Source organism: Dermacentor albipictus, chromosome 6 (assembly GCF_038994185.2).
Source record: "Dermacentor albipictus isolate Rhodes 1998 colony chromosome 6, USDA_Dalb.pri_finalv2, whole genome shotgun sequence".
NCBI lineage: Eukaryota > Metazoa > Arthropoda > Arachnida > Ixodida > Ixodidae > Dermacentor > Dermacentor albipictus.
The window spans coordinates 20,948,244-20,965,654 of NC_091826.1; the positions used below are offsets into that span (position 1 = coordinate 20,948,244).

At 43.2% G+C, this 17,411-nt stretch overlaps 1 protein-coding gene across 1 annotated transcript; it reads right to left on the reverse strand.

Moving 5' to 3' along the window:
* Positions 1 to 475: 475 nt before the first annotated feature.
* Ing3 (Inhibitor of growth family, member 3) lies at positions 476 to 16,005 on the reverse strand. The gene is made up of 10 exons (XM_065455312.1): positions 15,503 to 16,005; positions 15,199 to 15,270; positions 13,808 to 13,908; positions 13,417 to 13,482; positions 12,241 to 12,337; positions 11,011 to 11,058; positions 6,180 to 6,451; positions 3,428 to 3,666; positions 1,155 to 1,341; positions 476 to 631 (listed from the first exon to the last, which is right to left on the reverse strand). The coding sequence occupies exons 1-10, from the start codon at positions 15,630 to 15,632 to the stop codon at positions 515 to 517; spliced, it is 1,329 nt and encodes a 442-aa protein (XP_065311384.1). The 5' UTR covers positions 15,633 to 16,005; the 3' UTR covers positions 476 to 514.
* Positions 16,006 to 17,411: the final 1,406 nt, after the last annotated feature.

Genomic DNA, 17,411 nt, shown 5'->3' on the forward strand with positions numbered 1-17,411 from the left:
AGCATAAGTTCAAATGTGAACAATTCTGAAATTACTCCAATGCATTATTTCATATCCAGTTCCACCTGCATTTCCATGTTTAGAAATCTGCCACTCGTCGATTACATGTCGCACCTCTATGTAGTTATGAGCTTGTTGCTGTTCACGCCTCAATGTATGCTGACAGTATTAAAATCTAAGTACACAAATGTCTATGCACTCCACCGGTGTAACCGCTGCAGCTGAGAATCAAACCCACAACCTCACACTCATCAGCAGAGCACCATAGGGACTGCAGAGGGTAAATGTGAAATGAAGCATCATGATGTATGCTGCTCTGAACCTCGTCATCTCATATGCCAGTCAGACTAACCTACATACCTACCTTGCTGCTGTGTAGGAATGACTACCACAAGCCTTAGCATGTGGTAAATTATCTACAACTTTAAAAATATGTGCCAGTGCTCCTTATCAAAGAAAGACAGTGCGCAAGATGCAACAACACTGACAATGTCCCCTTTATTCTGCAAACCGCTTAGCGATCCTTGCGCCCCCTCCGCTTCATAGCTGACGTACACTGGGGGCAAAACCATTTGCCCTTTGGTGGCTGTGTGATGCCCACACACTGGTAGTGAAACCACTCGAAGGGACACTGAAAAGAAAAGGAACCAGAATCAGTTTCAGTCATGCCTCCATTCGCTGCAATCAAAATCGAGTTTGCTGCAGAAGTTACCAGACGTAACTTTGGCACTAGCGTCTAGTGGTGTCACTAGTGTCACTACTGTTTCTGGCAGAGAACTCTGGCATCGTGTCCATCCAGCACACTGAATAGGTAGTGTCAAAAACATGGTGGGCGTAACATGTTTGGTCTCCGAGATTGGCCTTTGATACTTTGAGAGAGCCTTCGCTATGTACAGTAAACTGCCATTAACTTGAACTCTGACATTTTGAAACATTGGTGAAGTCAAAAATTTTTTCTTCGGTATATTGGTAAGGTCGAAAATGTATTCCGATTGCTCAATTTTGGCCAGCTAAATGCAAACCGCTCGACAAGAGCACTCGAAAGTGACCATTCGAATGTAACCTAAATGGTAAGCATCTGTTCCGATTGCTAAATAAACAGCAACTGGCCCTGCTTTCAGCTATTCATTCTGAGAATTCCAAGGCACACTTACATCATCGTTGTCACAGGCAACCATGTCGCCGTAGGACACCTGATTGCAGATGCAGTACCGGGGCTCGTTGGGGTCACAACCCCAGTCAAGATTTGCCTCATCTGTGCTACCTCCGAGCATCAACAGAGAGTCCCCAGAGTCCTCGCTCGCCGCTGCCAACGTGGACTGACTCGATGCCCGACTCTGCCTGCAAGTCACAAATACATAAGTTAGCACAGTCACTTCTTGAATGAGGGCTGTAATGAAGTCCCAATCAAATTGAATAAAGATTCACTTTAACTGACTGAAAGAGATGCCATAAAAGAAATGGGGAAGGCAGCTCCAGAATAATTTCTACAGTTTGGGGTTCTTTAACATGCACTAGTGTTGGTAACTTAGCAAATAAGTCAATAAATTTTGTGAGCTTTAGTCACCTTACCGACAACCTTGCTTTTAGCAAGTTTTAGCGATAATTTTTAATGACTTATTCGAGAAATAAAAAGCCAGACGATTGCCCTGGCAAAATTCCTCAAGGGACTTTGGCTGAGTTCAATGCGTTGTGGCCATTTTATGCACAGGGTGATACAGTAGACAGGTTAATTTGATCCTGACCGAAAGTTCCCGTCGGCACCCATACATTTCTATGGGACCAAAGGTTCCTTATTTCAATCTTAATACTAGTCTTTGCAAGAGAATTCGAACTTTGCTGTTCATCACACACACGTCTGACCCCAGTGGTGACCACAGTCGTGGCTCCAATGGCGGCAGCGTCTGCCTTGGTGGTGATTAAGGTACAGTGAGTGCATTTAAACACCAATTATCTCCCGTCGAAAATGAAAATTTTCCAGCATAGCGTGACGACGAGAATACGGTATTTCAGTCTTATTGTGAAAGCACATTCAAACAATACATTATTTTACACTCTGAGCTAGTAGCCGCAAGTCGTATCACATGTTCTTGCTGTGTCGCAGGACGAACTAGCGAACTAGTCTAGGGGTGGGCCGTAGTCCTGTTTGCGGTTGCTGCAAAGATGTCTGATAAATGCACACTACCAAATGAGCTATGGACCGCATGGAGGGTGATATGTTGTGCTTCTTAATAAAAAGCAATAAAGTGCTGTCCGAAAGTGATGCCGATAGAAATTAAGCAAATAAATTTAGATTCTGTGAATATAAATTTCGCTGGTTTCCTCTTTTTCTTATTGCCAGAATCACAAGCGTGCTATGTTTTTCTTGCTAAAATATTGGGTGCACATTCGATTTCTACTTTGTTTAGGAGTTTCAATGTCATTCATAGGTTAGTTTTATACTTTGAACCTATAGAAAGCAAATGCACATTCAATTCGGGGACATCTTAAGATAGAGGCAAATACTGCCGATGAATCAGCCCCATTTTTTTCTGCTTCTTCATACAACCAGCCGGATTATTCGGCCCATTTCGTCGATCCTGTCAAGGTTGAATTAATCAATATCGATTGTAATTGCGTCTCCATTTGTCACTACTTCTAAGACATGCCTAAGAGCCTATTAGTAAGCTATGTGGGTGGATCACAGCTGCTTTTTCTAGGCTGCTTTTCTTGAGATGCGACACCATAATAGAAAATCAACAGTCGTTTTTCCCTTTTTACATTCCAAACATCAACTCGCTACTGTAAGGAGCAATTCCAAGCTATATAACAAGGAAATCATCATTGTCATCCCTTATCGACTTCTCGCTAAACTGGAGCGTGTTAAGCTGTGGCCAGGCGACTTTGTTAAAAAAGGAAAAGGAAAGGTTGCCAATACTGCTTTCGAGACAACCAAGACAGTCTCGCACCCAGATGCTTACTGGTAACATCGATATCACAAGCAGCACTGCTACTGTACCAGCTGATAAACAATGTAGTAAACACACAGTACAGTTTTCCTGCTGCTCCTAATGGGCAAGCCAAGACTTCGTAATTTCTACAAATGCAGCATAGTTAAAGAAGGAAAGTGAGCGAGTTGGTGCATTTTCAAAGGCCATGTTAAAATCCAAACTTAAGTGGAAAAAGAAAAAAAGAAGAATAACTAATAAAATTAAACATATGTAGGTTGGGCACCGGTGACGGCCGCAGTTTCGTTTTCTGCATTGCGAGATCAGTCAAAAAGAGCCGAAGTTAACGCTATGTCCTGTCTGTTTCACTGCCCATCTGTTGTGCTTTCTTGCATTAAATTTTGTCTCAGACAATAAATGCGACTGCTCGCTGCAACTGGCAGTAGCTGGCTGCATAATCCAGACCGCACAGCTCGAGATGTGCCCCAAACGAGTCTCACTTTTTAGAAGAGGAGCGCTTTGGTTCTGAAGCAGCTGCGGGTGCAGCCACAACTGCAGCAGCTGGCGGAGGGTTGGCCATGACTTGCGGCGGCGTAGGTGCCGGAGGTGGGGTTAGGGAAGTCAGGGAACCGATGTCCTTTGAACCCATGGTGAACTCTCGGGAGGTGAGGCTCTGCAGTGAAGCGTTGATGGCCTCGTAGCTGGCCTTGAGGCTGGCCGTGCGCCGACCTTGTTGCATCTGCACCCAGAAAGAGCAAACTAAATGGCAGCGAAAACACAGCAGCACAGCACACGGCATACTGCATTTCATACACAGAAGGCAATGCTATGCAGTCTAGAGAGACTACTTGCATCTGAGACCACAAAATAGCGCATCACACATAAAAGAAAGATGCAGCTGAAACCAGTTATAACGATCCCAGATACAACGATCTGTCGGTGATAACGACCATATTTCAGTGCATTTATGATTTTCTGACCCTGCCTATTGAACCTGCTTCCAGACATAACAAAAATTCTTTTTTAAATCGCCGTACCGTTACAACGAAAGCTTTGGACCCCGTCGCAGAAAAAAGAGGGCTCACGCGAAGTGCCAAAGCATGAAAATGCGATTAAACTGGGCGCACGGCGGCGCGTGCCCCACTCGGGTCCAACCGCGATGATAATACGGCCTTCAAGATGAGCGAGCAACACGCATAGATTTCGGAATCCGTGAAGAAGGTCATGTGCATTCAAGTCACGCACCCAGGGAGGAGGAGTGCCTTAGCATAAACTGCATGGCGCAGGGTGTGCACAGGTGGATGTGCCTGTGTGATATCGGATGCCACAATACTCTTGTTTTTTTTGAAATTATCTGTGCAGCATCACATGCATTACGTCTGTTTCAACCATTTGGAACAAATGTCAATGTTCTTCCACCACAGGAACAACGACCACTCAAGCATTCCTGTCGACGCAGCCTGAGTCAGCAAGAACACTGCACTATGAGCTGTCACCACGCAATGTCACAAAATCGGTTACTACGCCATTATCAGGAGATCACTGTTCAGCAGTGATTCGTTTACGTGCTGCCGATTGTTGACAACTGTTTGCGAGGACGTTTTACCTTTCGAACGTCGCATTTTTTTTTTGCCCAAAGCAACATAGACAATGTAATTGTACGGCTCCTGCACAGCTGACGCACAGTTGTAATGTAGAGACCATGATGTCTCGAGACCTTCAAGGAATGGCGACATGCCGAAGTAGTCTCCGAAGTTTATGCTTCCAGCCAACTAAAACACTTCGCTCTCTTGTGCAGAGTACAGACATGTCCCGCTGGTAGTAAAATATATCACAAATTCTTAAATAAAAAATGGCGGCTGCACTTGCAGTCCCAAAATGCCAGGTGATTGGAACCGGGCGGTGTTTTAAAAAGCTATACGATGCATCATTTCGTTTTTTAGATGGCCATTCTAGCAGAAGTTTGCAGCTAGGTGCAAGAACGTACTAGGAATAAAAATGGCACTGAAAATCTGGTTTTGAGACCAAAGTGCTACCGAATCGTAACTGCTGATGCCAGCTTCAGTGCTGTTAACTTTTGGGTGTTGTTAAGGGTGAGTCCATATACAACAAACTACTGCTATAACGACCACTTAACACAGAACTAATTGATTTTGTTGTAAACTGGTTCGACTGTATATGTGCACAATTCAATATAACATTGTGATATTTTTATGTCACAATATATGACACATTTATTACATGAAAGGGGTCGCAGATCTGAACCTTCTTTACCAGCAAAAGAGTGGAGCGGCACATTTGTGCAGGTGGCCACAGTACACCGCTTACACTCGCAACCAAAACATAGTACATCACATATCGGAAGCACAAAAGTGCACAAATGATACGCGATTGGACATAACCTTAAGTCCACATGTTGTAGCTTATTTATTTATTTATTTAGTTATTTATCCATAGTTGTAATACACAAAGTGGTTATTAAGTAAGAAATGGAGTATCGCTAGGCGAACTATGAAGACACCATCTCCAGCATGTATGCGGCAACGAAACGAAATAAAGTGAAGGCCTGTTTGATCAACAGACGAGACAATGATTTGCATGAATAAGATTTAGGCAGACAATAAGCATTCGCGTTTTCTGTGTTTACAGGGCAAATTTTTCACTTTATGTAATTTTTCTGCACCCTATACACTGAGGTCTAATTGAGTTAACAAACCAATGTCCTTTAGGCTAGTGTCGCTAGCTTTTATCTAAATTCAATGTGGCTGTACCTTTTCAGCACATGTCAGCCCTTAATGTACATACAATATAGACTTGTGCAAGGGCTGCACCCGTGTAAAAGGCGCACCCCCAACTTGGCAGCGAAGCAATTGCAATCGGTGCCCCGTTGCTGCGTGCACGCGCATCGCCGAACTTTCATCTGCTGCATACTTCCGTGTGTCGCTACTAGATGGCGTGAGCTACGCGCTGACCTCTGATGCAATGGTAAATCCAGGGATCCGGGGTGCGCACAAGTCACCGGCTGTGCCCGCACAATTTTCACCAACAGGTTCGGTCCCTTGTAAGGACCACACCTCGTCAAAATTGTGAAAAAATAGAAGTGCAGCTCTTACACAAATCTGTGTGGTATCCCCATATTCGTGTTTAAAAGAGAGAGAGAGAGAGAGTTGATAGACGATGTCGTCCCATTCTCGACAGCTGTTGCTTCCGTCCCATTTTCACACTGTATTTTCAAGTATATCGACACCCCACCTGCTGTGTAGCAGCGATGGCCTGTGATGCCGCAGCAGCAATGGCGTTGCTCCCCAGGCCGTAAGTGAGAGCCGAAGGTGGGATGAGCAGCCTGTCGGCAGGTGCCAGTGGCGCCGTGCTCGCGGCAGCACCTACGGCAGCGGCCGCAGGGCGCCCGCTGGGCACTTCGCTGGCCAGTGGGAGGACCCGCTCCGTGGCCTGGCGCTTCTCGGGTGGCTGCCCGCAGCTGCTCGTTGAAGAGCCGCCCAATGAGGTTGCGACATGCTTTCGCTCTGCGCAAGGAGCACAAGGCGTTGCAGTCAACGGACACAAGTGTAGAGGGTTACACAAAGTCAGCAGTACACGATTCAGTGTACCACCAAGAGAATTCGTTCACGGGCTAGCTGGTGCATACATTGTTTTTCAAAACTGAGTTTGTGCAGTGCAAATATAGACGGGATGTATAGAAACTCGTGTACATTGTTTGTGTTTCCTATACGTGTTGTCCATTTGAGCTGCACAAGCTGTTTCCAAGGTACTATCAAGAGGCCTGCATGCATTTTTCCCCAGCTAAGCTCATGTATGGCTCCTGCAGCAATCACAGGAAGGAAGCCGGTCACTGTATTGTGACATCATGATGCATCCACCTCCTGGTTAGGGAAACCAAAACTGGTTCATAATAAAAACAAGTACAGATGAACATCCTTATGACAAATTTGCCTTCGACATGAAAATACCTTTGCTATACCTAATATTTGTTTTAAGCATGTATATTCATTATGCAATGATATTGGTATGAAACATGTTATATTTATTAATTTGTAAGCAATAATTCATTATATCTGTGTTTACTATATTATTTAGGGTGCTACTGCACTTTCTAGTATTTTTTCCTAAGGTAAATCGTGGGGAGATGGTAAGTATATACAAATGAGTTAGCATAGTTCAGCCACAAATGTAGGCAATGCATGTATGAAAAGCTCCAGAACAGGCGGCCAACCTGAAATGAGAACCATTTCTTCCTTTTTGTTTCACACTGGAGTGAAACAAAAATGATGTCCCGGTTCACTTTTGGTTCGAACAAATTTAAGTTGTTACCAGTTTTCGGTTCAATTTCTGTTCGATACCCTGTTTAACAAAAAAACAAATGAAATGAAAAAATGTCATGCAAGTACTCCTTTCACTCATGCAATTTCACTGCATGCGCATGCTTTCAGAAGAAACAGTCCTTCAAGAGTCAGTAGTCTTTAGTGAACACTTCCTCAGCCTCATCCTAATTTACGCTGTGCCAGTTGCTGAATCTACAACACCTACTTGGACAAAGCTACAATCATTCTAAAACGAAACAATGCCAGTGTCACTGAAACACTGTACTCTTGGAAAAATAATTTTGGAGCTACCACAGTGAAAGTGGAGAAATTATGAACACTGCCTTTATTTGCCTATACCTTTACATTTCACTTGCAGAGTTAATAAAAGAAGGGGGGGGGGGGGGGGGGAGAGATGGCTTATCGCAATAATTAACCCTGAGTGCTTCCAAACAGTCATCTTTATAACAGTACACAAGCTGCGTCATAAATTTTCAGGATGCTGGTTCTACAAAAAAGTTGCATGTCAGCTCAGCTTCAGTCTGCAGCCCTTAAAGCAGCGCAACACTATGTATGTTGGTCACATAGACTGGCAACACCTCGCACATTTGAAATCCAGACTGTGTCCAGGCTCTGGACAAATCCTGCTTTTCTCAGACCTCGCACCCCATAAACTTCAAATCTTGCCTGCACACCCATATTTTCTTTCCCCCATGTGTAATTTAACTATTTCATACAGTTAATTTCTATGTACCTATTGGGTATACAGTCAAACAACGTCCTGTCTGGCAAGAAAATACCTACATTATATTAGTTATATGCACATATTCGTTATGTGCTGGTATCAGCAAGAGACATTTTAAATATATATAGTTCATCATACTTGATAACTGCTTATATCTCTGTTCATTGCATTAATATTGTACTAATAGTATTTCTCATTCCACTGGATCAAGCAAGTCACTTTGCTTCATATGCTGCTCCTGTCCACCCAATGCTTTGTGGTTTATGGTGTCACTGCACCGGTAAAACCCTAACTACATGTACAAGTCCCCAGTGAACCTATCAAGGGCTCTTTCTTTGTGTGTGAAAAGCAGTAGCTGAGATACCATCTGTTCAGCTGGGACACCCCCTATTAAAATAAATTTCTTCATCAAGCTTTGAAAATAGGAACTCGTGTCAGTACTTTCCAGTACCATGACGCACATCATGATTCAGAATTCAACAGTACTTCTGCTTGGATGGCATTATAAATGAACACGCGAGATTTGAGTCAGCTTTATAACTGCCCACACATAATGAACTACCAGATTTAACGGTCCATTGAGGTCAAGTACTACAGTCTAACCTCGTTATAAATTTGCATCCAACTTTACTTCATTACATCTGATGTTGATTATAAGGAGATATTTTTCCCATGCTAATCTCAGTGAGATAAATTTCAGATTAGCTTTGTTATATGCAACAATTTGCCGTTACCTGCATCATTTACACAGTTTAATATAATGAAGTCTGTAAAATTGGCAATTCAATTTGTTATCTCAAACTTTCGTTATACCGAAATTCAACCCTCTAAGTTTATGCAAATAAGGATAGTCACCGATAGATATTTTTAAACGGAAGGGGCCGCAATTTCTTCCGAATTATTGACCATTCGGAAAAAGCAAACTGAAATGAAAAAAAAAAATCTGTTTTGTTGAATTTGAGAGTCAGCAACGAAATACATGGCTTCGTGCCATGTCAACAATAATGGTAAACCTAAATAAATCGTACGCCGCCACAAGTCATGGCCAAACCTCGGTAAAATCGCCCACTCGCTTCGTTATATGTAAATTTCGTTATATTGAAATTCCATCTTTTGTGCAAATAAGTACAGCTGCCAGTCGATTTTTGTTACAAGGAAAGGGGCCGCAGAATTTTCTGAATTATCACGCAATCGAAAAAAAGCAAATTTGAATGAGAAAAACAATTCATTTTTATGAATTTCGGTGTCGGCGACGGATGATACGGTTCATGCCACGTCGATATCTCCACATCGGCAGTACGCCAACCACGCTTTCGCATGCATTCCGCACCCGTGGCTCATAGCGCCGGCTGTGCTGGGACCACGCTATCATAAAAAGCACCGGCAGCGGGGAAACGAACACTTCGTCTGTCTCTCACTCTAACGGGTCACCGAAACTCGAGATTACACAAGCTCCAATACTAAACGTGTGGGAAGACAGCTGACATAATGATGCTACGCCGTCTCGACACACCCACTCTTTGCACACGCGGCAGACTAGCGTGGTTCTAAAGCAGGGTGCACGACTGCATATGTGCTAAGCCGCAATTACAACCATGCGCAGCCACGACCGACCGAGACGAGAAAGAGACGTGCGCCAGAAATAGAGACATTCGCAAGCTTACCCCCCCCCCCCCTCACGTACGCTTGATCGCGTCACCGCGAGCTCACGCCCCTCTCCCTCTTTCCCTTTACTCATGCGGAAAGGCGGCACTAGGGCGCGGAGCCGCCACCTTCTCTCAACCTCACACACTTTCACCGGCACCTAAAGCACACGGTGCACAGGTCACGATAGGGTATTATCACACTTCGACTTTATACGGAACATTATGCCGCTCCACTTCAGCAGTCACTCTTGTTGTGTGGCGTGTGATTTGAGAGGTGAGCTCGCAAGCAACCACTTATAATTCAATCATTTGACCATCTGCATCGGCGGACATTTCAATTTATAGCCACAGCATTCCTCTGCGGCCTCAGTGAAATTTCGTTATATTAAAATCGCACACACACACTTCGTTATATTTAGGTTCTAAATGCATGATGTTCTATAGACAAGAGGTTAGGAAAAGCAAAATACTTTGTTATATCAAGAATTTTGTTATACTGAAGTTCGTTATACCGAGGTTTAACTGTATTGAAATCGTAAATAAACACTTCGTTAAATTGAGGTTCTAAATACACGGTGTTCTATGGACAAGAAGTTATAAAAAGTTGATACTTTGTTATAATGAGAATTTCATTATACTGAAGTCTGTTATATTGAGGTGTAAATGCATACTGGTGTAAATGTAAATGGAAGGTCAAGTTGACGGGACACTAAAGAGAAACACTATATCAGCTTAGACTAGTAAAGTATTCTTTCAAAACTATTTTCTTTATTTTGTAGCAATATGGCAGTTGTTAGAATACGGAAGGAACAACAAAGTCCCATCTTTTAAATTTTACACCAAGACCCCAGCAACGGTTCATTTGTCCGATGCCACGGATTTCAAATTAGTTTTTTGTATTTGGGCCATTGCGGTACACTTAATGTTTTCGAAATATACCATGTTCAGTCTTTGGCTCTTTTAAAACACAATGTAGCCCCTCATTATTCATATTTCATAATAAGTTAACTAGGTCCGAGCAAATGCCACTAAAATCCACGACATCACAGCTGGCTGGTGTGGTAACTTCAAGAAGGCATGACCACCCATCTCTTCAGGCTCACCAAACCTCATCCCCCGGTGAATGTGGCTTGATTAGCATTATTGAAGAACAACTTACTAATGCAGCTCAGATAACATTTATCATTAATGCACCTTTGTTGTAATGACTCTATTCAAGTTTTTACCCTTTCCTGCCTCATCAGGGCCCTATGCAGCAATCCACCCATATCATCACTAGGACAGCTAGTTGCAAAAAGAGTGTGCAAAAAAAAAGGGAACTTAATTGAGCAAGAGGAATCCTAACACTATTTATTGGGCCAAGGAACACTTACTTTCAGCCTTAACTGTGGATGGTGGTGGCTTGTCCAGCTCCAGGGACCCTGAATGGACAGAGAACCCATTGCATGAGCTGCAGAAGATCGCGAGAAATCCTCCAAGTGTGTTCCAATGTGTGTCAGAGAGCAAAGGTGTCTAATTTGACATCTAGGAAGACAGCATCTCTGCGTAATTATGTGTATGGGAACATGAATGCTCCTAGATAATGTTGTCTCCTGGCATCAAATTTAGACAACAAGGTAAACCCAAATTAAAAAAGAAATATAATATAAAGAACATTGTAATAAAAAGTGATTTATTACTCATGCACTTGACAAATTAAATTGTGGGATTTTACGAGCCAAAACCACTATCCGATTACAAGGCACGCTGTAGTCAGGGGGTCCCCAAATTAATCTTGACACCCTGGGCTTCCTTACACTTGAGAATTCCTTACATTTTCGCCATATCAATATGCAACTGTGGTGGCCGAGATTTGAACCCTCAACCTTGCGCTTCGCAGCGCAACTCCATAGCCAATGGGATACCACAGTGGGTCCTGTATAGAAATCTCGCACAGAGTCTACATTCTGTAAACTTGGGAAAAACTTGCCAAAGTATTGCAAATTCTTAATCTGCGCTATGGCTGCACACTTTTGGCGATTCTTAAGGTGCAAGAAATGTGGCAAGACTAAATCTTCAGTGGGCCAAATTAATTGGCGCCTGAAAGGTTTGTGAAGCAACGCTTGACTTCCTTTTCATTTCCTTTCTTTTCTTACTGGAAGGCATATTTCTGGTGACAGTTTTGTACACTCCGTGTTTTACAGAAATCACCAAATTCTTCTCGGTGCCACAGGCTAATTGTGAACTGCAGGTAGAACAGACATGACTCAGAAGCACCGTGTCTCTGGCATCTCTGCAGGCAGGGAGAACGGATTGTTTGAGAAGGGTGTGCTGGCTTTTCTTTGAATTATCAGCTGTTTTTGGGTGAACATCAGTAATATACTTTGCAGATACAATCGTCACTGTTTCATCTACACACCAAGCTTGTCTGTTTGCAATGTCCAAACATCATGAGAGGCCCTTTAACTTTCTGTATGCATAATCGATCGTTTCAACCAAAAAATCTATTGATGGTGTAGTGCTGAGTTTCTTGCGGTGCCTTTATCTTTGTGTCATGTCACTGCCATGCACTACAGGTCAATTGTGGATAACCAGGTGCAACAAAAACCATTCAGTGGCCTTACGCCTCTCAAGGACCTCCGTGATTCCTGCGTTGTCTGCCTCTAGCTCCATCTTGAACTTTTGAAGCTCCTGGTCTAGGCGTCGCAGGTAACGGTCCACCTGAGCCACAGTTGAGACACACACTGTCAAAACAGACAGGACAATATGGTGGTTCCTCAGATAACGATGCTCATCCAGAGCCATGAGGTTACACTTTGCCACATGGTATAGGAACAAGGCATCAACAAAGAAGTTAACTGAATAAAAAGAAGGACTTTGTTGGGCAAACTTGTGCCCACAAACAAATGAACTAAATCTGCAGTGACGATCGTGTCAAGCATAGTAGTCTTAAGCAAATTGGAACTGAAGTGGCTTTTGGCTGGCCGCTATTTGTACATAACGGAGAAGTTTCTCGATGGCCTGCGTATACCGCAGCGAATGTTCGCAAAGGAGCTAGAAGCTTTGAGCTGAAGACACTGACATAAAGCAAAAACGGCACCGCTTTGAAATCACACTGGTCGCATGCGCTGGTAATGCAAGAACTTGCACTTCGATATATGAAACAATAAGAAGATGCATCGGCATGACAAAGCAACAAAGTGAACACGTCACATGGCAATATCCCAGTGCAGAAAGCCGGCCATGTGTTTGTGACAGGATGCATGGAACATAATACCAGCAGCAATGATAGGGCCCAAACCTCAGTGGATGAATGCCAGAAAGCAATAATTAATTATAGAGAAACAATTTAAATGTAACAATGTGTACTCCTGCAAGAACTGTAAGAAGCCAGATGCAAGAACTAACTAGTGAGGAGAAGAATAGCGCAGGCCAGGAGAAGCCAGGTCAACAGGCAGGCATGTGCTGCAGAATAAAGCAGTTTTTATCTAAGTAGTATCTAATAAGACCAGTCATATTTTAACCAAAACAACATTTATTAATGGGTCAATGATGACAAACACTAAATTAGTTTATACGACTAAAGTATTATTTAAAACAATTTGCATATGGCAGGAAATGGTTCAAATTAAGCGGCGTGGTGAACACAGTGCGACATGTTGATGATTTCTATTATCTGCTCCATGAGTAGTGATGGCAATAGTAGCTCTTGACAAAGAAAGACAAAAGTCAGATCAAAACACAGATGATTTAATAAGCTGCAGTCAACTTGCTTAAGAAAACACACAATATCAACTCACCAGGTCATAAATCTGGTTTGCTATCTGCACTTTCTCATCTGCGTCTTCAAGCGCCTTGTAATAGTCCTGCAACAATGAGATGTCATGAGCACAATGTTGAACCACTGCTCACTCTCTCATGTGCTGCTTGCTGCCAGACAAGCAGCACACTAGTGCGAAAATGAGCCATGACAAAGCATTAACGAAACTTCCAATGTGACATTGTTGACATTATTGTGATTTATTGTTCACATGCACATACTTGCTGTAAACCTTTTTCTGCTATGATCTCTCGCGAGACTGCTAGTGTACCTACATAAATAAAATAACCTTTCAGGGGGCAAGAAAGAAAAAAGCGCATGGTCTTTTTTTTTTTCCTTTCTTAAGCTTTGCTCAGGGGTGATGACACCACCTTTCGAATCTTGTCAAAGTCCAAGTCTCGCTGTTCGGGCTTCATTTTTCGGGCATTTGCAAAGAACTGCTTGACTCGCTCGTCCAAGCTGTCCATGGCATCTGAAAAATAATAATAATAATAAATAAATAAACAGGAATTTAATAAAGCTGAGACTACTAAAGTGACTACTATTTTAAAACAGAGCCTTAGGCATGTAGATCATTTTTCATTTTTGTTGCCTATACTTCTTGGTATAACTGATAGCAGTACTCCCACCCGTTCTCGTATGTGTTTATTCACTCTCTTTCCCTCACTATCACTACTAAACAACCCCTAACACTTTGGCTTCCCTCACCACAGTCAACGCACCTGCTCACTCTCTTAAAAAAAGTTTGCGCCCTTTGGGGCTTATCTAGTCCCACAACATTCGTCATCTGCCTTGCTTGCGATTCCTTTCTTGAAAGCTCTGTACTCAGTATATTCCTGTCAAGAATGCAATGCCACCTTGATAATACACATGCCATTCACGACCCAGAAGTACAGGGCAACCAGCGTTAGAGAAAGGAAAGGCACACAAGATAGATGACAATTATTGTTGTGGGACAAGATAAGCCCCAAAGGATGCTAACAATTCTTAGTGTGTGTTCTCATGCACTACTGAGGGCGTGAGAAAGTGAACTACGTATACACAAGTGCTGCTAAAAAAAGAAGTTGCTGCTCCGATGATGACAAGCCTCCTTGTTCAGACGTTGGGTAGAGTGACATTCCTTGTTCGACTACTTCTTAACTAACTGTTGTCTACATAATATGTCTCTGTCCTTTAAAGTACCTTTTCAGCGTACTCTGAAGTAAAAAGAATTACCAAACACAGTTCATAGAACAGCAATACAAGCTTTAATGGTACAAGTGTCAGGACTGCCTACTGTACCAACATGCCAAGACGAACACGGGGCGAGGGGTATAAAACTTGTACCAGTAACAACTAGTGAGATTATACCTCGCGGTCAACTTCCAAGTTGCAATCAAGGAAAAAAATATTTCCAATGCACACAGTATGTATGGAATGTTGCTTCAGTGTTCTGGGGGGAAATTGGTTATTTTCCTTTATAATGTTTGTTTTAGAATTACACGGACAGGCTAGGTATCACTAAAAAGCAGATGCTACATGACAGTTTAATTACCCATGATATTACGCATCTCAGCACATTAAGAAAGCTGAACCACAGCTTGGGACACTGTTTCGATTCGCAGAGGAACTCAACTTTCAACAGTTTCCAGCTTTTGTGTTGTTAACTACGGACTCCGTCAGAAATGTCGCGTAGCACACGAATTTACGCGTCTTTTATTGATGTTCGCATTACGCGCTCCGTTCGAAGTTGCGGACAGCAAACAGTCAGAGTACAGCTCACTCTGAACTTGGAGGTCCATTTCTCGCATCTCCGTGAACCTGTCTCGAAGTTCTTGAGGCAGATGCTCGATCACTGCAGAGAGAAATAAACAGTGAGAATAGACCAATTAGAGGCTTGGGCGAGTCTTACTTGAAACTCTAAACTACCACTGCAGCAAGTCAGGTTAGAATGCGCGCGCTTGGAACGACGGAAGCACTCGTGTTAGAACATTTTACGAGTGCAGCGTTTACACAGCTCGAAAGAAAGATGAACCATGAACGCTACGAAAGCGAAAAAAAAAATATATATCTCGCATTATACTCACTCTCGAGGTAGTCTTCGAGGTAGAGCATCTTGCTACTAGGGCGTACGCTTGTCTGAATAAACTCGGCGACGAAAAGCACGAAGTTTAGCAAGTAGCGGCGAAGGGGAAATTCACTGCAGTCCACAGCCATGTAAAGCAATCATGTCGACAGAAATCACAATGGAACTTAGGTGTGTTGGAGGACGGCTTTTATTTCTAAGCCTCGGCAAAGGAAAACGACTCGTCTGAGTGCTGCACATGCGCTCCTCCGCGCTGCTTACAGCAAACTGGCGGCCATTTTGTTTACTGTGGTGTTCCAAAACACACGACGAACATGGGCGTGACCCCGTCTTTTTCTTTCTTTCCTCTACGAGTCATCGGCAGTGCACCGCATGAGTAATCGGCCGTAGTGTTTCGACCGATTCCACGCAATGACGTGAATGACATTGAGAGGCATATATTTGTGCGTTCATTACCGACGCAAACAAACACATTTGAAGCGTGCTCCACAACCAGTGTTTCTCACTTTCGCCGCTCTGCCAGCAGTGCGCTACTGGTGCGCTTTTTCATTTTTTCCTTTTTCATGCCAGTTTGCATACTTTTTAATGCCTGTCAAAACACGATCAGAGATTAAACAGGCAGTGTGTTGCTAGCCTAGCATTGGTGTTAATATTACTGCGTGAACATATAGGCCTATACGGCGGCGTCATCCACTCAAAGGCACCGCCAGGTACCGCCACCAGCACAATGACGTAAAATTGCGCGCGCTTTTTTAACAGCCCTAAATGAGTCCACTCATTTGGTCAGTAAATGAGCTGTGCACACGTGACAGCACTGAAAAACCAGGGAACTTTATCGTTGTAATCGTGCTTGTTTTTCATGCTGCGGCAAGGGACACAGCGTGATGGCACGGCGATGAAAAGTGCTGCCCTCATTTTGCGCAACAGCTTAATTCAAACCACGTTTTGCAGACTATTGAAGCGAGTTTTCTCTTTGGTATCAAAAAAAAAAAAATGCATATGTTGGAATCGCTTATACGAGAAGCTTTCTTTTGGTATTTTGCTACAATGTCTTCACTTCAATCTAGCTCAATTCTCCTCGCTCGATTCACGAAAACACTGATCCCCGTTCTGTTCACTTCTTTCTCCATCCTCGGCTGCTTCCGCTGTCAACCACGCTTCCCGGTAGCGGACTTCCCCTCTTTTTACTGCTTGTCTGTTGACTCAGACATCATACTAACAAGCTGTAGACATCCAGTGGCCAATGTTGTGAGCAAGACTGCAAATTGAGGAAGGAAGAAGGTTTTCCCTTTGTGTAAAAGGAAAAAAAAGAAAAAAGTTGATTCAGTACAATGTTGGAATCTTAATGACGCGAAGCTTGTTTGAATTAGCGAGGTAGCACCAGTAGTGGAACACCAGCACAACTAGCCTCGTAACATTTAGCCATTAGCCGGCTGTTCCACAAGGAAAATGGAGATGGATGTACGATGCTTGCCAAACGAAGAATGTTAATGGGAAATGCATGCATAGAGAAGCGAGACACATATCTAAATATATCTAAGGCTTCATACCACTCGTTTCGCAGTGGCACATCTAGTAGGCTACACTACAGATGGCCAAGAAGGGCACGTACCCCATGCCATGTAGACCTACCCAAATTGTCTGCATGCAGGACAGCAGTGCCCCAAGTTGTCTATACATATCCGCAAAAAATATATCCAGCAAAGAAATGATGACAAATCCCGGGGAAGGGGCAAAGAAAGCTTTGCTTTAAGATTGTTGCCGAAGATTGTGTTCCGAATTTGAAGGTAGCAAGGAGCCAAATGAGCAGACAATGCTCTGATGCAAAGGGAAAGGTGGAGTCAGATGATCGTACTCTTTGAGGCAGCTAGCACGGGCACTTACCTCTTACAGCTTACCTCTTGGAATAA